A 23,601-nucleotide genomic window follows, 5' to 3' on the forward strand; every position below is an offset into this window, starting at 1 on the left:
CCATTACAACTGTAGCATAGGGTGAACGGAAAAGACTATTGAGTCAACGTCAATTATTGGAATGACATCTAAAACTTAATAATCACGACAGAACCCCCGATTCTGACGACTGTTTGGCCGACGTCCCACTTTAATTCCCGCATCCTCAAGCAGAGCTGCGGTTTTTAAAGCAAAGATTTTAATTAAGGTAAATGGCAGGTAGGAGTATTACCACAGCGACCTCCTGGGTAATCCGGCTGTAATGAGTTTCATTAGGTACGAGTCACTGTGCTAAACCCAGAGGCACCACGGAGGCGGCTTCAGTCATGCTGCACTCCACCGGAGGTCACACCGCACTCCTTCATGAGCTCGCTTGCGTTCGGGTTTCATCAGCTCGACGTGTCTTCACCGAGACCTGCCTGATGTGGAGCTTGTGCAGGATTTTGTTCAATGGTTTGTCCAGATGCCTGCAAAACAGACATTTCTTTTTAAACCTGAAGTTATTTAGCCAAAGAGTGAAGGTTTCTCAGAAAAAAGCATGAATATTAATGAGATGAACAGTATTCTGCAGTCGGCTGATTTTTCAGGAGTGTCAAATTATATCTTTACACACCTGATCTCCTCACTAAAATTGAAACGCTTCTGCATTTAATGACTTTAGCAGAGCTGAAAAAGTTCTTCTGAGCTAAATAAAAAGCTTCTTGAGTAATAAGGAACGTCGTTGAAAAACTCAGACCAGATACTTAAAATGGAAAAAAAAACAAACAGAAACAGAATCAGGAACACAGTTGCAAGTTTTATTAGAGAACTGTGACCATAATCATATGCAGGATTCTACATTTTCTCTGCGCAAATCACATGACTAGTCAACTCGGCCCGTTTCTAGTATCAGGTCCAACACCACGGCCAACAGGCTGTAATAGTTAGTGATGCAATAATAATTAAATAAAATGGCGAAACCCCATACGTCATGTCACCATGTGGAGTATACGGATCATTGATCATAGGGACAAAAAGTCTTTTTTTTTCTTTTTCTTTTTTTTTTTACTTATTTCTAACACTACACGCCATACTCAGTTTCAAAGTTCAGTCAAAATCAGGAGCTTCAGGACACTTCAAAAGCTACGGCATCATATATTATTTCTTTTGTGAGATCCCTATTTAAAAAAAATCTAATAATAATAATATTAATGTGACCAGTAATTATGTACCATAAGAAAACAAGATAGTAAGAACATGACCACAGTAGAACGAGACAGTCATGACCAACTTGACTAAGATAATTCAGTCATAGCTATAGACAAAAAACAAGAAAAAAATAAAATAAAGAAATTAAGGGGAAATGAGATAATTCCATCATGGCCATGGATCTGTAACAAAAGAAAATGAGACAATTATTTATTTTAAGATAAATAAAGACAATTCAGTCATGGCCATGGACTTGTAACAAAAGGAAACAAAATAAAAATATATATATTATAAGACATGGTAAGATAAAAATATTTCTAAGATAAATAAAGATAATTTAATCATGGTCATGAATTTGTAACAAAAGAAAACAAGATAATAAGGCCATAGACATGTGAGAGAATGAGATCATTAAAGTCTTGCCCATACAGCATGAAAAAAGCAAGAAGATTAAACCTTTTAGTTACTTGAGAGAATCCTCTTTATGACTGTGTGCAAATAAGATCATTTTTACTGCCATGGATTTGTAACTTGAACCAATGAGATAATCAAGTCATAGCTTTGGGCCACGTGGCTTGAAATAATGATTTAAAGAATTTAAAGCAACAACTTTGTAACTCAAGTAAACAAGGTGACAAATGAATGATCTCATTCCATTGATCGTGACTGATCTCTTTCCCTCAATGTGATGATCTCATGTTCATGCCTTATTTAAGTCATGATTATGCACTAGTTTTTAAGTAGGGATGTCAGCAGCAGGACTCTGTAGTATCTGTGTAAATATGGCTAGTCAGTCTAGTCAGTTAACACTGGTAAATAACAAACACCACAGAAATGGCACTGAAGCTCCAGGAGTAAACACATGCCCCTCTCCTCAACGTGTCTCGCTTTTGTGGTGCAATGCACTTTCACTGTTCTCTGGAAAAGAAAATCGAGAGTATCCACGGCAATGCCTTTGCCTTTATGTGGAACGGGATACGGGGGAAGGAGCTGCAGGAGGCGGGAAAGAAAGAATAGAGATAGAGGGAAGAGTCAGAAGGAGTTGGAAGAGTTTCACGGGTTGGATCCTTGGAGCCTGTAGAATTAAAAAGAGTCCATGGCCTTGAACTCGCTGAGGGCTTGGACTGGCGAGATATGTTTCTTCTGCGAGCCTCGGCGAACGCGGGTCTGACACTCCTCAGGCTTCTCCCTCTTCACCAGTGGCTTCTTCTCAGGCACCTTCATGCGCCACGACACTACGGGGGAATTGACCGCCGCTGTTCCGTACACCTTTTGGTACTTGGTGGAAGCCACGTAGGAGGCCTTGACCGTCAGGACCACGGCGTTCATCAGATTCTTGGCCGCCTGGATGAGGGATGTGGCGCTGTCCAGCTGAAAGAGAGAAAAAAGCAAAGTCAGATGCCTTCCTGTGGGTTTGATTTCACCTTCCCTCAGCACATCTTAAGGGTGTGCACTTCACTGCGGTGTAACACTAGCTTTAGCTGGTAATGACTTCGAAATCAATGCAAACAACTTTCGATTCAATATGTCGGGGCAAGAAAAAAAGCTGCAGCAGCCTTTTCACCAGGCCGGATCCCTCCTGCTTCGGTGGTGTTTATGTATTGGGTTGGTGCTGATGTTGCAGGAACGTACCCCTGAGACGATGAGCTCTCCTCCGAGATTCTGGACTTCAGCTTTAACTTTGCTGCAGATGTTGAGCTGGTGGCAGTAGAGTGCAATTCTCTGCAAGTACGCCAGCAGGTCTTGCTTGCAAGCCGAATCGGGGCACTGCAACACAGTCAAAAGGAAGACGCTTAGATCTGGAACAGGACCACATTTCAAACTAAATCATTCTTTGATAAACAATTACGCAGTGCACATGTAAGCTGGGTTACAGAAGAACAATAATGTGGGTGAAATCCAGCAGAAACACAGATGACTCAGGCAGGGTTTTCTTCCAAATTAACATTTCCTAACTCCTTATTCAACTGGATACTTTGAAATCCATGGATCTCGAACTCAACATGAACTAGCAAACATTACTCAGCAACACGGCCGAGTCCTTCCACACTTCCCTCACTCCTTTGGCACCATGATATAAAGAAATATTTATGGCAGAAACACAGCGAAGGTGACAACTCAGGTTTGGTTTTCTTCCAAATTAACACACACACACACACACACACACACACACACACACACACACACTTCCCGTGGTCTGTTTTGCACAACAAAGGAACTAATGTCTCTATCCCTGACGCGACATGACAAGCCCAGCAGCGTTACAGGAATGACATCTTCACTGGTGGAATCATGCATAAGCATCACATTTCCGTCACTCCCACGCCACTACCACGTGAGAAAACAGAATGATGCTGTCATTGTCTAGGCTTTTGTGACTTACTGAACTGTACAGTATAACTGCAGTGTATATATTTATAAGTGCGATTACCAATCTAAGGACCTGATCATGCAGACATTACTGTACGCCTGCTGGAGGTCTCGCTATCACCAACTTGCATCTGATTGGTAAAGCAACAGCTTCAAGCAACATGGATTTGAGTCCCATTGGGAATAATTTAATACATATTCATAGACAAAAATATATTCAAATGTAAGTCAGTGATTCTGAAGGTATTGCTGACCTTCATGTCCCTCCACTGCATTGTAAAGACTTCTGTCTGTCTTCGGTTAAAAAATAATAGAGCTCAGAGTTTTTGTGCTGCCATTTATTGTATTGTACACTTTTGTTTAGCGACTATGAATTGATGTTTTTTTACCCATATACCCCCGGATATATTCTCAGGATTTCAGTTTAAACTCATTCACTTCAAGGGATTGGACAGTGCACCCATGAATTCTGACTATCATACACTATAGAGAAGTGAAAAAATCTCAGCTTCCTGAACACGTTTTCAACCCTTTTACCCTTTCGTCTCTAAAAGCCCTATCTGACTCACACCTTTCTCCTGCCTTCTTCCATTAATATTTAAAAGTGCAAAAAGACTTGATTGAAGCAGTTTGTGAGCGGTTATTAATTCAACACGTCAATGCCTGAATTAGTCATATATTCAGTAAACTACAGTATTATAGTTAATCAGAAGTATTGGTCAGGCAGAGAGGAAATGTACATCAGAGGCAGTGGGGGGTAGAGTCATTATTCGTTTTATTATTCCAGCATTTAAGTGTAATCTTCAATCACTTTTCTTCACAAAACTACCTGGTCAAGCATTTGAGACCAATGTGTATGCGCTGGTCTCAAATCTTTTTGTGGCAAAGTGAGACCACCCTGCTCAGACCTTGCTCTGGGTCCTGTGTGATTGCTGTGTTCTCACCTGCTCAAAGAACCACATTGATTTGAAGAACGCTCCAGGGTTCCATTTAAATAGACAGAAATAAATAGCCCTAAAAGTCAGACTTTTTCAAAGTTCCTTGATCAAACAACACCATCAGTTTTTGGTTGTCAATCCAGCAGTGGTGGACTGTCAGGGATCGCAAGACCTTCTCCTCTTAGAGGTGGATAAATTCAGTAGGACACCACTGAAGGTTTAGGGGTGAAATGCACTGTAATTGTTTGGCATGCAAGGATCAAACCAGCTTCAACATGTATAAAGTTGTACAGTACATCAACATTATCTATGAGTCCTGACCCTGGATTCTGTCCTGATGTCTGTAAAATGGGGGAGGTGGTAGGGCATTGGACTTTGGATCGGAAGATAACAAGTTCAAGTCCCAAGCCGCCACTGCTGGGCCCTTGACCCTCCTCTGCTCAGTTGTAAGTCACTCTGGATAAGAGCGTCTGCTAAATTCCATAAATGTGAAAGTAAAATGTAAATGCTACCTTGTAGAAAGGTTTGATGAAAGAACGTGAGCCACCTGTTCGGCTGCATGTACAAATAAGGCTGAAATGTGCCAGGAGAAAAAGAAAACAGGTCGGAGATGAAAGTCTGCCATGTTGGTGTGAGTGAAACACTCATTTTGTTTTTGGCCCTGTCCAGCACTCAGATCTCCAGCACTTCCTCCCCCATCAGCAGGCAGATCCAATTCTCCTTTCCAGCAGGCTTTTTTCCCCTTTTATCTAAAGGAAAAGAAATATCGCACAAGTTCGACTAACACCAGTGTGAGTGTCACCTGGCCAGCGATGACTCAGCGGGTTTCCTCCAAAACAATGGCCTGCACGATTGCTCACTCTTTATGACACCTTCGTTCTCCGAAAGCTGCTTGCAGGAAGATTGGATATTAAAAAGCATCTGTCAATGCTTTAACTTGAAGGCACTCATTTGATAATGAATGCAACACCTTCAAGGTGCTAATTCAATTAAAAAGAAGGCACCGGGTTTGATCCTGTTTTTTTCACAGCACATCTGCTGATGAGGTTCAGATCAACACAGCAACAGACCACCAGCAATCGTAAAGAAAAGACAGATCCTCTTTTCTCCTGGACCTGTGCTTTTCCATCAAACATCTATGGTTCCTAATGGATGTGTTTGTTTCCTGCTCATGAGCAGTAGTAGCACTGATGCTAGTTGAGGTTGGGGCTAACAGCACTGCCTGTTGCTGATTGGTTACACGTGTATAATATAAAAAAATTTAAACTAGGAAGAAGAAATGGTCGTTAGTTATATTCTGGATTGTAAATCTATTGGTCAAGAATGAAGTAAAACCTCTGTAGGTTCTCGTGTGGGTCTGATCTTGCTCAGATAATCAAGTGCGAATTGCGTCTTACCTGGTCAGCTACAGCTCGAGCCAGTTTGTCCATTCTGGATCCGGCCTCTGCGATCTTCTTGGCGGCATTGATCACATCTGACGAGTTCTTCAGTGGACCTTTTCCCCTGCGAGCACACCAACAAATAACTGCATTATCACTGAATCAGCACATCACGCAACACGTTTCCTGAGTGCCAGGAAGAAGGCTGGAAAATCCCTCAGTCACACGCTGGAAGAGCAGATGGAAGTGAAAGAATCTGGATAATGTGAACTCTCTGAGCTCTGCTGTGTGAAGAGCAACATGATGTAATCCTCGATAAGTTGAGAATGAAGCAACGTGCTGTGCTGTTTCGGGGAAATAATGACAAGTTGGTGTGATGAAGCAGAGTTACTACTTTATTTATTTATTTTTTAATTAAAGTGTTATTCAGGTGAGTTTACCTGAAAGCAGCTATAAAATACACATTTTCGTATCAGTTTTTTTCTTATTTCTCTGAAGTTAAAATTAATATATATACAGTGATCCTGCACTTTACCGCAGTTGGAATCTTGCGCCCTGGTTTATCCTGGAATTGCATTTGGCACATAACTAATGTGTTTGGCAGATTTTCCCGGTTTCTCGCCGAGAGCACAACATTTTTGTTTTATGTTGAAATAATGACATTTATTAATATTATAATTACTGTATTCTTGCAAATGTTTTCTGTGTGTATTTACATACAACTGCTCGGTTGTATGTAGGAGATAATTATAAGGCATATCGTTACTGAATGCAGTAAATATAAATGTAGTAAAGCTCAAAGTTACAAAGCGCTGACACTGGAGACTCCTTCCCTAAATGTCACATAAACATCTCCTTAGTTTTGGAAAACACTAAATGTTCTAGAAATCTGTTTATGAGGACCGTCTGCTGAGCAAATCCCTGTGAATAAGTGGTTACTATGGAAACACTGATTCCAGAAATGTTTGGCGCTGCAGTATAACTTGTTTGTGTATGTGTGTGTGTGTGTGTGTGTGTGTGTGTGTGGGTACCTGGTGAAGTCAGTCATCTCCATCATGATCATGCACATCTGCTTGGCCAGAACGATGATATCATTGCCGTTGTCGTCCCACTTGGCCACCTCGGCGTCCAGCTTGTTCTTCTCCTGCCGGAAGCTCTCCACCTGCTCGGCGATCTTCGCCTTTTCCTCCTGAGGGAGCTGAGCCATGATGGCCTGCAAAATGAAAAGAGGACCCTTTCAGCTGTGTTTCCTTTAAAAAAATCACCCGGAGGAAAAAAAAGAGTGACGTTTCACTCTTTCTAATTAGCTTGATGTTAAATGAAGTTTTTAAATGTAACGTGTAATCGCACAGGAGAACCTTCTGGAAGCCCAATGACACTCGACTCATAAAGAGCCGAGCCAAATTTTTTGTCCCTCTGTTAGGGTATTAAATTCTCCCTTCATTGCAATTTTGAGGAGGACCAGAGAGGCATTAATCTTTTCTCTTTCTCTTTTTTTTTTGCAAGGTCAACGGGACAATAGTGTTTGTAAGATAAATGTATAATTACCTCACTTACACCAGTCAATGAATTATGCATTTGTTCCAGGCTTCATCCAAAAGGTGAAAGAAGCAAAAGAGGTCAATGTGTTTTATAGAAGTTCAACACTTTATATATTTGTTTTAGAAGGTTGTAGGTGTAGAGCTTTAATGTTTATATAAGGTCTAATGCAAAACAGGAAGATGACCTTGAAGAGCTCAGAGCCAGGACGAGGCAATGTAAGGATCTGTGGTGGGTTTCATAGGTCTCCATTTATTATAGGTGCAAATTTGAGCAATCACAAGTTGACTGAGAACTTGATGTTTGAGCTTCAGAGATTATGTGTGGAGATTGGGGAACTTGTGGATGGTCAACCATCACTGTAAAAGCCCACTTTATCACAGAGTGGTCAAACAGAAGCCTTTTCTTAGTGCAGGAATCATAAAAACCTGCTTGGGGGATTTGAGAAATAAATCTAAAAAATTTCTAAAAACTGGTTAATGCATCCCGTGTAGAGGACATCTTTTAGATCGAGGATTTTACACCTTGGATAAAACGTGTAACAAAAATGACAAGCTACATTTAATTGTTCCTCGAACACAGAGAAAAAAGAGGCTGGTGAGCAGAACAACAGATTCCACTTATTTATAGCTGCTATAACATTAGTGAGAACAGGAAGTTACATTTTCATGGATGTTCCACACCATTAAGTGTAAGTGTGAATGGATCGAATGTCGTTGTAATCGCTGGCAAATTAGAATGAGGGAATGAAACCAATGGCTTGTGTGGATTTCATGTAGCTTCATAAACACCAGGTACGAATGAAGTGTCACGAACAAACCGGGCGATGAGTAATGTTTATTTCCTGAGCTAATGGGGTTTCAAAACGTTTGGCGTATTTCATTCCTCCGTCTACACCGGGGGTTTTGAATTGGGATCCGTCTTTATAATGGGTTTTAGAAGAAGGAGAAAGGCTGACGTCATGTCTACTGTATTTACCCTAAAAGAAGCACAGAGCTCATATCTTTTATCAGTTCATCACAAATGTATTACGGATCTTTACGATGAAAGCTTTACAATGTGCGAGACCTTTCAAGTTGCCGAACGGCGTTTAGCGAAACCCTATCGAACGGATGAATGCAGCGTCTGGAAGATAGGCTGCGACCGAGCAACCGCTTTTCTTCCTCGTCCTACTTCGGAATTCATTCAAGCCAAATCCCTCTTCCCGCTCAATGATAACAAGAGCAGGTTCCGGGAGCTTAGCATGCCGACAAATCCTTCCTCATACAAAACCACCCCAACACACCAGCCTGCAGTCTTCACAAAGCCTTCAAGCACTTTTTAATATGATTTATTCGAAGGAAACCGTCCAGAGGGTTCATTGTGTTATACACAATCTCGCCAAAGATAGAGAAAGCGTCAGGTGTGACCAGGAAGGTCAGGGGAGTTCGGTTACAAGATTACCTTTTATTTACCTGTGAATATCACAACTCGGATAAATCTTACAGCCATTTGTAGACGTGTGCAGATGATTTTTTTTCTGGCTTGTTTCTAGCACACAAAAAATCCCAACAGTGGGGAATTAATGGAGTAGAGCAGGAATCCCTAAATCACGGCTCTCTAAACAATGCCAGATTTCATTTTGAATATGTGTTTTAACCGTATCATACCTGTATTTAATAATAAAGTTTGGCCTTCAAACTAAAATGTCCCTTAATTATTACTAGCGGTCTAGACACCGATAGTTGATCGCTGGAACTATGGCCAAAAATCTATACCGATAGTTTTTCCAGCTTACGATTTGCTGTCATTACGAGAGCGGCCTCTAGGGGGCGACTCACTGACACCGTGTGCTGTTTGTTTTTACTTGTGAGCGCTATATATTTATTAATTGTATAATTATATTTATGAATTAAAATATTAATATTTGTGTCATTTAGAACTTTTTCACGATTCAGTACTTAAAAAAAAGTTAAATACTATTTTACATGGAGTGTTATATTTGTTTGCTTTTTATCCAGTATTCATTTTAATATCTATTGGTTGATTATTCGGTTATCGGCGAGTACGAGCCGTCCTCGCTATCGGTACCTGTGAACACTATCAGTCGACCACTGGGCATTCATGTAACCTACCTACTGAGTAGAAGTCCAACACTTTACCCACTGCTCTCCCTCTCTACTGCCACCACCAGACAGATCTGTTCATACATGAGCTGCTACACTGTTCTTTTTTTTTTTTGGACTGATCTGCCAGAATCTTTTCTGAACCCTCGCCAGCTGGTTCCAAATAAAAAGGTAAGATCATTCTCTCTGTAAATAACTGATGGAAGTCATGTGTTTCTGTTGATGTAGGAAGGCAGGAACCTGCTGTTGTGTGTAAGGATGTAAATGTAATTCATTACTGTACTTAAGAAGCTTTTTTACGTATCTGTACTTTACTGAAGTATTTCCATTATCTTTACCTGTAACTTCACTACATTTCAACTCGAAATCAGTCGTTCCTTTTTATTAACGAGGATAAAAACGTAACTGGTGAAACACATCTCAGGATTTCTCATAACTTTCCATCATGAATCCTGGTTCAGGGATTTCTTCCTCACATTGACTTGGGAAGTTTTCATGATCAGAAGGATTCGAAATCTACACCTAGAGTTCTTTAAAAACATCAAAGTGAACTCACCCTTGCACTCTGTCCAGCAATGAGCTGGTCATCTTCAGTCTGGACACTGGTACGGCTCCGGGTGTCATAGTCTTCCTGCTCAAAGTCCGAATCATCCTCCAGCTCTTCAGGGGTCTGAGGGAAACATACACACATTAAATTATTTCATTAAAAAGCCCTGAATCTACAACAACACAGAACCGAGCGAGCGAGCGATCAGCGGGGCCAAGCACTGATGGAGCAAAGCTGTTTTTTTTAAGGCAGTGTTAATATTCCTGTCACTTCCTGTTTGTGTTGTGTGACGTGTTCATTGATAGAATGCTGACCGAGGTATCAAACATTCCTTTTTGATTTAGCATTTTGGACATCTTCAGATTAGGTGAACTGAACACATCAAATCCAAAATGTCTGACTTGAAAAAAAAAATGTAATTTTAAAATTTCTTTGAAGAACCCATGAGCCTGTGCTGCGTGGAGCTCAAACCAGATTCCATAAGTATTTATAGAAATTTAAAATAAGGAGTGTGAGTGAGCTTCTGGGCCATCGAGGTCCAACATGTCGACATGTTGTGTGACTTTCTGAGCATGTCAAACATCTCAAACATCTGAGATCTTCTGTATAGAAAGAAAAACCACTGACAATTAAAGTTTATAATTTATTATATTGTGTAAGTGGACTATGAACAGTTCTCAGTTCTCAAACTTGATTTGTTGGAAACTGGAGAAATGGGTGAAAGTAAGGATAGGACTATATTTTGATGTCTATCTGAAGACTGGGTCAGATCTTCTCCAAGATTCCCAGTTTGCAGTGGTTTATTCCCCACGACATGAACAAACGACATGACAGAGTTATAATTCCCTAGATCTCATTCCGATCTCAAAACAAGTCCAAGTCTGATCCATGGAGGCTCGACCTCACAACTGAAAGGATCTGCTGCTAAGATCTTAGAGAGTCCAGAATCGTTTTGCTGACTTAAGGGATCTACACAATATTACGCTGGTTATTTTATAACTGATTATAAATCAGTCTACTATATTCTACTGAATTTAATGAACACAGCTGATCTTTATAATGTGTCCAATCAGAGAAATGTGTCTTCTCTTGAGTGTGTGTGCTGACAGTGTGAACGCCCAGTGCCTTTCTCTAAACAAAAAGACAGACATCTCACCATCAATAATTCACAGCACTTCAGTTTCAAGCAACTTACATCATTTTTAATCTCCCTTTGTGTAAGTGTACACACTGTAACTGGAAATGGCATCATGTTAACATCACATCAGACACCGAATGCAGTGTTGTTCTGTGTTAATTCTGCAGCGTGGTCATCCTCCTCCTCCCTGCAGATCAACCCGGCTTAAAGCCCAGACGCTGTCCAGCAACAGACAAACTACATGGATAAAGTGGCTGAAACTGTGCAGCCCAAAATCAATATTAAAGTCCGTTTTTATTCTCCTTTAATCCATCAAACACTTAAATGAATAAAAACCCTGCAGGTTCTTTTGTTACAGCGTGTAGAAACCATTGTTCATCCTCGTTCCCTGTGCACCAAATACCGATTTCTTTTTGTTTGTTTATTTATTTATTTACTAATTTACTTATTTATTCAAACATTTAAAAATGTAAAAATGTTGTTTTAAATTGACTGTTTTTTTTTGTTGTTTTTTTTATTACATATGTATATGTATATATTTAGATATGTATTATTTAATTTTGTTATTTTTTTTTAAGTTTTCAATTTAATTACACTTAATTTCATTATTTATTTGTTTGCTTTCTTATTTATATATATTTTTTAGATTTTGTAAGGTTTATTTAAAATAACATTATTTATTTATTTGTTTGTTTATTTAAGTTTTATTGTTATATTTAATTGTAATGTCTGAGTTTGTTTATGTTTTTTTCTATGTAAAAATCTTTAAATGTAAAATGTAAATGTTTAAATCTTGTTTTTAATTACGGTTTTCTTATTTTTTTATTTTACATATTTGTTTGTTTATTATTTTTAAATTAAGTTTTTAATTTACACTTTTTTACATGTCATTTATTTATTCATTCATTTATTTATTTATTCATTAATTAATTTATTTATTTTTTAACACTCAGGACCCTCTGATAAAAAGGTTTTACTGCAATAAATGAATGAATAAATAAATAAATGAATGAATGAATAAATAAATGAATGAATGAATGAATAAATAAATGAATGAATGAATGAATAAATAAATGAATGAATAAATAAATAAATGAATGAATAAATAAATGAATGAATGAATGAATAAATAAATGAATGAATAAATAAATAAATGAATGAATGAATGAATGAATGAATAAATGAATGAATGAATGAATAAATAAATGAATGAATAAATAAATGAATAAATGAATGAATAAATAAATGAATAAATGAATGAATGAATGAATAAATAAATGAATGAATGAATGAATGAATGAATGAATAAATAAATGAATGAATAAATAAATGAATGAATATTTGTGCTGTTTGTATTGTAACTGAACACAGCATGAAGAATAGTAAGAACAGGAAAAAACCTGATGGAAACGTATGTTTGCTGCTCTTCAGAACCCTCACTAACACACGCATGTGGCCTACACGCTGTCTTCTGCTTCTTCATCATGTTCTTTGTGAGGAACAAACACCAACACGACGCAACAGCTATGAACGAGGGAGACGAAGCATCTGGGCTACTAAAGGCGATGCTAATAGGTTTAGCGGCAGCAGCAGCACGGCTCCATCCCTACTCAGGCTTGACAAACAAGCAGATCTCCACTGCTTAATTATCCTCAGCTTCTCCTGCTCGCTGCCAATCCACAGCTCAGCTTTCTGTACTTCCTGTCAGCGTTCTCTTCATCTCGACGCCGTGTGATGGTTCTTCTGTTGTGTTCGTCAATGAAACGGCAACCAGTGTAGCTCTGCTATTCTGTTCTAATGCCTAATTACATTCACAGCAGCTACGATGTATAAAATATGTCAAATCTTATTAAAATAATTAGCATTTTACTACTAATTCTGAATCTGAAAACAGGTTGAATTAGGCGGCTTTGTACGGTTACGCAGGAACATTGCAGAAGTCATAAGGCATTATACTCAGTCTATCCCACACCATGCTGCGTTAATTCTTATTTACTGTGTAAATCCTGTAAATGTCTTTTAAATGCTGTGTTCAAACATAATACACTGTACTGACAAACGTTTGTGTTCAAATCACCATAAGTTCAGAACGGCCCATTCCACACTTCCTCATTTGCTCTTATAATAACCTCCACTCTTCTGGGATGATGTTCCGCTAGATGTTGCCGTGTGCTTGTGGAGACGTTCGTGCTCATCTTTATACAAGTCAGGTAGGTGAGGAGGACTGGGATGATGTTTCATTCATCTCAAAGGTGTTCAATAGGGTTGAGGTCGGATCTCTATAGCAGGCCACTCAAGATCTTCCACTCCAACCCATGGAAAGCAGATCTTCATGGAGCTGGCTTTGGGTCTCCTAGTTTTAGTAAAGGGAGAATTTTATCCATTCTATAAAACTGTCTGCCTCTGACTTTGGGGTGAGTTTGAGGAAGAACCACGTACAGCACAGTGTTACGATGCATTATAAGCTTTCTATGTCAGATTGAACAGAGGTTACGGATCGGCACATCAGATAGGAATTTGAATAAAATAATCTGTTTGTGATGTTTTAAAATAGACGAGCAGAAATTCTTCTCCTGGATAAGAGAGAAGTCGCGTCTGTCGCTTTTCTTCTTCTAAAAATAATAATAACGATTTATAAATGAATGCTTTTGATACACGCTGATCAGTTCTGCACACACGTTACTGTGATTATATGCAGGCGTATTTATCAACGCCAATATTTCTCCAGCTAATTGAACGATCTTATGAAATAAATCAGTGTATAAAACGCATTATACCATATGTAGAAGTCATTAACGGCACAGGGACCAGATGTAGGTCGTGCACACGGAGGCGCCGGGACGCCGTTATTGTATTATTACAGTACGCCAGATGTTATCAGTAAAAAATAGATGATTTTCACTTGCGTTTCTGGTGAGTGTGCAAGTGGTGAGTGTGGTGAGTGTGGAAGTGGTAAGTGTGGAAGTGGTAAATGTGGAAGTGGTGAGTGTGGTGTGTGTGGAAGTGGTGAGTGTGGAAGTGGTGAGTGTGGTGAGTGTGGAAGTGGTGAGTGTGGAAGTGGTGAGTGTGGTGTGTGTGGAAGTGGTGAGTGGAAGTGGTGTGGTGTGTGTGGAAGTGGTGAGTGTGGAAGTGGTGAGTGTGGTGAGTGTGGAAGTGGTGAGTGTGGAAGTGGTGAGGTGAGTGTGGAAGTGGTGAGTGGAAGTGGTGAGTGTGGAAGTGGTGAGTGTGGAAGTGGTGAGGTGTGGTGAGTGAGTGTGGTGAAGTGGTGAGTGTGGAAGTGGTGAGTGTGGAGTGTGGAAGTGGTGAGTGGTGGTGAGTGGAAGTGGTGAGGTGTGGAAGTGGTGAGTGTGGAAGTGGTAAATGTGGAAGTGGTGAGTGTGGAAGTGGTGAGTGTGGTGAGTGGAAGTGGTGAGTGTGGAAGTGGTGAGTGTGGAAGTGGTGAGTGTGGAAGTGGTAAATGTGGAAGTGGTGAGTGTGGAAGTGGTGAGTGTGGAAGTGGTGAGTGTGGAAGTGGTAAATGTGGAAGTGGTGAGTGTGGAAGTGGTGAGTGGAAGTGGTGAGTGGTGGAAGTGGTGAAGTGGTGAGTGTGGAAGTGGTGTGGTGTGGTGTGGAAGTGGTGAGTGTGTGGAAGTGGTGAGTGTGGAAGTGGTGAGTGTGGAAGTGGTGGAGTGTGGTGAGTGGAAGTGGTGAGTGTGGTGAGTGTGGAAGTGGTGAGTGTGGAAGTGGTGAGTGTGGAAGTGGTGAATGTGGAAGTGGTGAGTGTGGAAGAGGTAAATGTGGAAGTGGTAAATGTGGAAGTGGTGAGTGTGGAAGTGGTGAGTGTGGAAGTGGTGAGTGTGGTGAGTGTGGAAGTGGTGAGTGTGGAAGTGTTGAGTGTGGTGAGTGTGGAAGTGGTGAGTGTGGAAGTGGTGAGTGTGGTGAGTGTGGAAGTGGTGAGTGTGGAAGTGGTGAGTGGTGAGTGTGGAAGTGGTGAGGTGGAAGTGGTGAGTGTGGAAGTGGTGAGGGAAGTGGTGAGTGTGGAAGTGGTGTGGTGTGGAAGTGGTGAGGTGTGGAAGTGGTGAGTGTGGAAGTGGTGAGTGTGGAAGTGGTGAGTGTGGAAGTGGTGAGTGTGGAAGTGGTGAGTGTGGAAGTGGTGAGTGAGTGTGGAAGTGGTGAGGTGGAAGTGGTGTGTGGAAGTGGTGAGTGTGGAAGTGGTGAGTGTGGAGTGGTGAGGTGTGGTGAGTGTGTGGTGAGTGTGGTGAGTGTGGTGGTGAGTGTGGAAGTGGTGAGGTGTGGTGAGTGTGTGAGTGTGGAAGTGGTGAGGTGTGGAAGTGGTGAAGTGGTGAGTGGTGAGTGTGGAGTGGTGAGTGTGGAAGTGGTAAATGTGGAAGTGGTGAGTGGAAGTGGTGAGGAAGTGGTGAGTGGTGTGGAAGTGGTGAGTGTGGTGAGTGGAAGTGGTGAGTGGTGAGGTGGAAGTGGTGAGGAAGTGGTGAGTGTGGAAGTGGTAAATGTGGAAGTGGTGGTGTGGAAGTGGTGAGTGTGGAAGTGGTGAGTGGAAGTGGTGAATGTGGAAGTGGTGAGTGTGGTGAGTGTGGAAGTGGTGAGTGTGGAAGTGGTAAATGTGGAAGTGGTGAGTGTGGAAGTGGTGGTGTGGAAGTGGTGAGTGTGGAAGTGGTGAGTGTGGAAGTGGTGAGTGTGGAAGTGGTGAGTGGTGAGTGTGTGGAAGTGGTGAGTGGTGAGTGTGAGTGAGTGTGGAAGTGGTAAATGTGGAAGTGGTAAATGTGGAAGTGGTAAATGTGGAAGTGGTAAATGTGGAAGTGGTAAATGGAAGTGGTGAGTGTGTGGAAGTGGTAAATGGAAGTGGTGAGTGGAAGTGGTGAATGTGGAAGTGGTGGTGAGTGTGGTGTGTGGAAGTGGTAAATGGAAGTGGTGAGTGTGAGTGTGGTGAGTGTGGAAGTGTTGAGTGTGGTGAGTGTGGAGTGGTGAGGTGGTGAGTGTGGTGAGTGGAAGTGGTGGTGAGTGTGGAGTGGTGAGTGTGAGTGAGTGTGGAAGTGGTAAATGGAAGTGGTGAGGTGGTGAGTGTGGAAGAGGTAAATGTGGAAGTGGTAAATGGAAGTGGTGAGTGAGTGTGGTGAGTGTGGAGTGGTGAGGTGTGGTGAGTGTGAGTGAGTGTGGAAGTGGTGAATGTGGAAGTGGTAAATGGAAGTGGTGAGTGTGAGTGTGGTGGTGAGTGTGTGGAAGTGGTAAATGTGGAAGTGGTGAGTGAGTGTGGAAGTGTTGAGTGTGGTGAGTGTGGAAGAGGTAAATGTGGAAGTGGTAAATGTGGAAGTGGTGAATGTGGAAGTGGTAAATGGAAGTGGTGAGTGTGGTGTGTGGAAGTGGTAAATGGAAGTGGTGAGGAAGTGGTGAGTGTGTGGAAGTGGTAAATGTGGAAGTGGTGTGAGTGTGGTGTGTGTGGAAGTGGTAAATGTGGAAGTGGTAAATGTGGAAGTGGTAAATGGAAGTGGTGAGTGTGAAGTGGTGAGTGTGTGGAAGTGGTGAGTGTGAGTGTGGTGAGGTGTGGAAGTGGTAAATGGAAGTGGTGAGTGTGTGGAAGTGGTAAATGTGGAAGTGGTGTGGAAGTGGTAAATGTGGAAGTGGTAAATGTGGAAGTGGTAAATGTGGAAGTGGTAAATGGAAGTGGTGAGGGAAGTGGTGAGGTGTGGAAGTGGTGAGGGAAGTGGTGAGTGTGGTGAGTGTGAAGTGGTGAGTGTGAGTGAGTGTGGAAGTGGTAAATGGAAGTGGTGAGTGTGAGTGTGGTGTGTGGTGAGTGTGGAAGTGGTGAGTGTGGTGAGTGTGGAAGTGGTAAGTGTGGAAGTGGTAAATGTGGAAGTGGTGAGTGTGGTGTGTGTGGAAGTGGTGAGTGTGGAAGTGGTGAGTGTGGTGAGTGTGGAAGTGGTGAGTGTGGTGGTGTGGAAGTGGTGGTGAGTGTGGAAGTGGTGAGTGTGGTGTGTGTGGAAGTGGTGAGTGTGGAAGTGGTGAGTGTGGAGTGTGGTGAGTGTGGAGTGGTGAGTGTGGTGAGTGGTGAGTGTGGAGTGGTGGTGTGGTGAGTGTGGTGAGGTGTGGAGTGGTGAGTGTGGAAGTGGTGAGGTGTGGTGAGTGTGGTGTGAGTGTGGAAGTGGTGAGGTGTGGAAGTGGTGAGTGTGGAAGTGGTGAGTGTGGTGGTGGTGTGGAAGTGGTGTGGTGTGGTGAGTGTGGAGTGGTGAGTGTGGTGAGTGTGGAAGTGGTGTGGTGAGTGGTGAGTGTGTGAGTGGTGAGTGTGGTGGTGTGGAAGTGGTGTGTGGAAGTGGTGAGTGTGGTGAGGTGTGGTGTGGTGAGTGTGTGAGTGGTGAGTGTGGAAGTGTGGTGAGTGTGGAGTGGTGAGTGTGTGAGTGGTGAGTGTGGAAGTGGTGAGTGTGGTGTGGTGAGTGGTGGTGTGGTGAGTGTGTGAGTGGTGAGTGTGGAAGTGGTGTGGAAGTGGTGGAAGTGGTGGTGTGGAAGTGTGGTGAGTGGTGTGGAAGTGAGTGTGGAAGTGGTGAGTGTGGAAGTGGTGAGTGTGGTGAGTGTGGAAGTGGTGAGTGTGGTGAGTGGTGAGTGTGGTGAGTGTGGAAGTGGTGTGGAAGTGGTGGAAGTGGTGAGTGTGGTGAGTGGTGGTGAGTGTGGAAGTGGTGAGTGTGGAAGTGGTGAGTGTGGAAGTGGTGGTGTGGAAGTGTGGTGAGTGGTGGAAGTGGTGGTGTGGTGAGTGTGAGTGTGGAAGTGGTGAGTGTGGAAGTGTGGTGAGTGTGGTGGTGAGTGTGGAAGTGGTGAGTGTGGAAGTGGTGAGTGTGGTGGTGAGTGTGGAAGTGGTGAGGTGTGGAAGTGGTGAGTGTGGAGTGGTGAGTGTGGTGAGTGTGGAAGTGGTGTGGTGAGTGTGGTGAGTGAGTGGTGAGTGGAAGTGGTGAGTGTGGAAGTGGTGAGTGTGGAAGTGTGGTGAGTGTGGAAGTGGTGAGTGTGGAAGTGGTGAGTGTGGTGAGTGTGTGGAAGTGGTGAGTGTGTGGTGAGTGTGGTGAGTGTGTGGTGAGTGTGGAAGTGGTGGTGTGGAGTGGTGAGTGTGTGGAAGTGGTGAGTGTGGTGAGTGTGAGTGTGGTGAGTGTGGAGTGGTGAGTGTGGTGTGGTGTGGTGAGTGGAAGTGGTGAGTGTGGAAGTGGTGAGTGTGGTGAGTGTGGAAGTGGTGAGTGTGGAAGTGGTGAGTGTGGAAGTGGTGAGTGTGGTGAGTGTGGAAGTGGTGAGTGTGGAAGTGGTGAGTGGAAGTGGTGAGTGTGGTGAGTGTGGTGAGTGTGGAAGTGGTGAGTGTGGAAGTGGTGAGTGTGGAAGTGGTGAGTGGAAGTGGTGAGTGTGGAAGTGGTGAGTGGTGAGTGTGAAGTGGTGAGTGTGGAAGTGGTGAGTGGTGAGTGTGGAAGTGGTGAGTGGAAGTGGTGAGTGTGGTGAGGTGGAAGTGGTGGTGTGGAAGTGGTGAGTGTGGAAGTGGTGAGTGTGGATTTACATCAATGTGGATTAACATTTTTTTATCCTAAAATGCAACTTGCTATTTTCAAAAATCACATTTTTCCTCCCAGAATGTTGCATCCCTTTCTATGACTTCTGTATTCATAATGCATTATAAACGCTTTATAAATCATTTTATAATGCATAAACGTAAAGACCTTCTAAGTGCCGACGTCATGATTACGTCCTGATGCTACAGTATTTGGAGACAGAACAAAAGGAAAAATGGAGGTGTCCAATAACCAGCTACAGAAGGAATGCAAACATCATCTTGTTGTGTTGTTGGGGGTCTTTAAGAAGATAAGCAGATCTTACTGTAGACACTTAGATCCTGTGTATGTTCTAATTGATAAGAATATAGATACTAGCTGGAGCTCTCACACACATAAAGCTGTCACTCACTCAATGATTTTTGTTTTTCGCACCACTCTGTGTGTAAACACGAGTTTATTAAACAAGATCAGATCAGCACTTTTATGAAAAGCTGTGATTTCTTCTTCATTCTGATCTTTAAGGTGAAGATTAGCTGAAGCTCCAGATTGCGGTTTCATGCTAACACGTTAGACTAGCACAGGAGCGGTGCTGGCGAATGCTCACCCGTATCATGAGGACGGCTTTCCTGATGTCACGGACGCCGTCGTAAACCAGGCGCGAGGCATCGATGAACTCGTTCTCCTCGAAGGGCAGAGGCGGAGTGGTGCTCAGAGCTTCTATAGCGACCTCAACCTGCTCAGCGAAACGAGGCATCACTGTGGAGACGGACAAACCAGGGGTTCAGAAAAGGGCTTCATTACACACTTACATCATCTCATCTCATAGAGGAAGAGTGGAAGGAAGGAAGGAAAGAAAGAAGGAAAAAGAAAAGAAAGAGGGATTATATGAAGGAGTGAAATATCTACATTCTTAGGATGGAGGGAAGAAAGGAAGGAAGGAAGGAAGGAGAAAATAGTTAAAGGAATAAAGGAATTATAATTTAGGAAGGAAGGAAGAAATTAAAAAAGATCCTATTTCCTAAAAAAGGGAATAAATGAAGAAATAAAGGAATGACATTTTTAGAAAGAAAGGAAAGAAGGAAGGAAGAAAAAAAAGTAAAAAGGGATTATATGAAGGAATGAAGGATTTACATTCTAAGGAAGAAAGAAAAGAAGAAAAAAATGATAGAAAATAAAGTATTAAGGGATGGACAATAGAAAGAAAGCAAGCAGGAAAGGAAGGAGGAAATGAACAGAGTGATGAAGGAACCAGGAGGTTCATGTACAGGTTCTTGTGAGTAGGAGCTCTGGAGCCACACAGACAGGGTGAGAGTGAGAACATATCAGTTTCTCATTCACTCGTATTTCACTTCATCTTCTCAGCACTCAGCGAGCGAAGTCCTGATGAAACGTCACGTCACGTCACGTGTGTGCTGATAAACACCATGTGGTGGTGACACGTTTCCAGAACCTCTTTAATGAACTGTTTATCTGCGTTTTATGTTGTTGTTGTTGTTTTTACCTCAGACGTATTTATTCACATTTTACTCCATAAAATTCAACACCTAAAAGAATCTTTTTGTTTCATTTTCATTTCTCTGACTGGAGAAATTGAAGATGCAGTAAAATAATCGCCTGGTCGTCGGAGCTCTTAATGAATGAAGTTCTCTGCGAGGAGCCGCTTTGAGTAATGAAGCAGCGCGAGGCGAGAACTGAGCGCTCTCCTGAGCCTGGGATGGAGCACACAGACCCCGTATCACAGCCGGGGTTTAAAAAGATCCTTCATCAGAGCAGCACTGAAGAAAAGGAAGCAGTGCAGAGAGTCTGTAGTGTGGAGGATTCGTATATTGAGAATGGAGACAGATCCTGATAAGAAGCTCAATCTAGAACAGCTAACAGTCTCAATACAGGAACAAGAACACAGAAGAACGAAGACGTGTTCAATTACTGAGAGATCTTTCAGGGATGTTTGAAGCCACAGCAATAGCTCAAGGACTCTTTGTTCTTCAATCAATCCTTCCTTCCTTCCATCCTTCCTTCACTACAGTCTCCTCCAACATGTGATTTAGCATCTTCTCAGACTACAGATTTTGCACCATCATCAAAACTGAATGCTAACTGCCACCCCCCCACCCCGCACCCCACCATGACCTATGACCTGTCAGTGTTTACCAGGTGCTGCTCTGATTGATGGAGCAGCCGTAGGGTATAAACTCAAGCCAATAACAAACGATCTCTAGATATCTGCTGCTTAAAAAACACACACACACACACACACACACACACATTTTGTAAAAAGTTTACACTGTTTGTAATTGATGAAGAAGGCTGAGTTCTGAGCATGAAGCACAGTGAAGCTGGTGTGGTGATTTCCTGCTCGGGGATTCCCTCACTGTCGCCTTCACTTTCAGCAGAAAGGAGAGGAAAATGTTATTACAGTCTAATGAGCAGCGAACATGATGCTCGAGTTGCCATTTCACCCCCAGCAGCTTCAGGCAAAAGAAAATACACCGCTTCCCTTAATTCCCTTTCAGCCCTGAGGGGAGGCAGGAGGAACCACGAGGGTCAGAGAGGCAGCAGCAGACCCGTGTGGTCTACAGGAACATGTTAGACAGTGGTGTATTTTCCCACAACAGCCCATCGTCAGTGTGTTTTTCTTTTAATTATCTATTTCCCACTGCCCCAATATGCAGCATTGTTATTGAGACACTAGAGACCCCTTACATCAGCTGGTCCTAAACAGGAACGGAACATCTCAAGAAACAACATCTCGATTTAAACCTGTGTTTTGCAGTTGTCTGAGACGCTCCTATAAAAACCAATCAGACTCTGTAGTGGAAATAACACGTTTTCTGTCGTTTCCTGTTTCCCAGAGGAAGAAATATGAACTTGCACATAATAAACCCTTTTTAATGTAAAGAAGAAGCAAACAGAACTGTTCTCTTTTACACTTTCATCAAGGATTTAACAAAAGAGAACACAGTACACAGAAACACACAGTAACACACACACAATCACAGACACACACACACACACACACACACACACACACACACATATATATATATATATATATATATATATTCACACACACACACACACACACACACACACACACACACACACACACAGTAACACACACAATCACACACAATCACAGACACAGTAACACACACACACACAGTAACACACACACACAATCACAGACACAGTAACACATAGTAACACACACACACACACACACACACACATACACACACACACAATCACACACAATCACACACACACACACACACACACACACACACACACACACACACACACAGTAACACACACAATCACAGACACACACAATCACAGACACACACAATCAGACACAGTAACACACACACACACACAACACACACACACACACACACACATACACACACACAATCACAGACACAGTAACACACACACACACACACACACACAATACACACACACACACACACACACACACACAGTAACACACACAATCACAGACACACACAATCACACACACACAATCAGACACAGTAATACACACACACACACACACACACACACACACAGTAAGACTCACACATATACACACACACACACACACAGTAACACACCCACAATCACAGACACAGTAACACACACACACACACACACAGTAACACACACACTTACACACACACACTTACACACACACACACACACACACACAGTAACACATAGTAACACACACACACACACACACACACACACACAGTTACACACACACTCACACACAGTAAGACTCACACACAGTAACACACACACACATACACACACACACACACAGTAACACACACACACACACACACACACACACAGTAACACACACACACACACACACACACACACACACACACACACACACACAGTCAGCATCACATCAGCGCAGCCTCTCAGCAGTTGAATTTAAACTATAACAGAGTTACGTGAGACGTAAAAAACTACATCACGTGGCAGCTGGTGCTTTTTTATTTCTTTTTCTCGGCGCCGGCTCTGCAGCTGAGATAAAAGCAGCTTCCTCTCGTCAGCGAGAGCTTCTGATGGAGTGTAATTTAAAAGCAGTGGATCCACAGCAGGAGTGAAATCTCAGTGTTCCTGTGACACTGCTGTGTTTGGGCTCACGGTGGTGTCCATCAGACTCCAGATTACTACCTTCCACAAAATGACAACGAAGTGCCAAAGGTGGTGAAGAAGAAAAAACCTGCAAGATGAGCGAGCATTAAACAGAGCAACTGGTGGCACCTCAAGTCCATCTCACACTGACGTCCTCTCTGACTGCTGGGCTTTCTTTCACTCTTTCACTCCTTCAGACAAGGCCTAGTCAGATCTCTGCAAAACTTTACTTCTAAAGGGTTGGAGCTTTTCAAGCAAGAAGGAAGGAGGAATGAATAGACGAATATAGGAAAGGGGGAAAGAAGAAAGAATTAATAAACAAATGTAGGAAGGAAAGAAGGAATGGATAGATGGAGGGATAGACTATGGGTAGGAATATAGAAAGAAAGCAAAGAAAGGCAAGACCAGCAGGAAGAAGAAAATTGTGGATTGAGAAGAAAGGAAGATGTAGCTGAGGTTGAGGAACTGTGAGCTGAGAATTTTGACATGGTGCAGACACTTTTAGACCTTCTACATCTGAGGTGTTTGCGAGTGCTGCTGGAGAAGTAGTGAGTACACAAGGAGAACTTATAGAGCTTAAAGTTCAGGCCACACCCAGTTCAGAGTTCAGTCAGAGTTCAGTGGACATACTTCTGTTCTGCATGTATTCAGAACAGATTCCACAAAATCTCAGGAACGTTATACAGCTTTAAGTATGAAGTTCGGAATCTTTCAGAAAAATTCGGAGTTTTAGCCACTTTTTCCAGATG

At 42.4% G+C, this 23,601-nt stretch overlaps 1 protein-coding gene across 2 annotated transcripts in view; it reads right to left on the minus strand.

Moving 5' to 3' along the window:
- Nucleotides 1-755: 755 nt before the first annotated feature.
- LOC124381294 (catenin alpha-2) overlaps nucleotides 756-23,601 on the minus strand; it is a 267,639-nt gene continuing 244,793 nt past the window's right edge. For both annotated transcript variants that reach the window (XM_046842773.1, XM_046842774.1), the window contains 6 exons: nucleotides 19,302-19,453; nucleotides 10,055-10,168; nucleotides 6,886-7,067; nucleotides 5,873-5,978; nucleotides 2,800-2,934; nucleotides 756-2,538 (listed from right to left, as the gene is read on the minus strand). In XM_046842773.1, the coding sequence (XP_046698729.1) occupies nucleotides 2,251-2,538; nucleotides 2,800-2,934; nucleotides 5,873-5,978; nucleotides 6,886-7,067; nucleotides 10,055-10,168; nucleotides 19,302-19,453 (977 nt within the window). In that variant the 3' untranslated portion in view covers nucleotides 756-2,250. The remainder of the gene's footprint in view (nucleotides 2,539-2,799; nucleotides 2,935-5,872; nucleotides 5,979-6,885; nucleotides 7,068-10,054; nucleotides 10,169-19,301; nucleotides 19,454-23,601) is intronic.

This window comes from Silurus meridionalis, chromosome 28 (assembly GCF_014805685.1).
Source record: "Silurus meridionalis isolate SWU-2019-XX chromosome 28, ASM1480568v1, whole genome shotgun sequence".
Taxonomy (NCBI): domain Eukaryota; kingdom Metazoa; phylum Chordata; class Actinopteri; order Siluriformes; family Siluridae; genus Silurus; species Silurus meridionalis.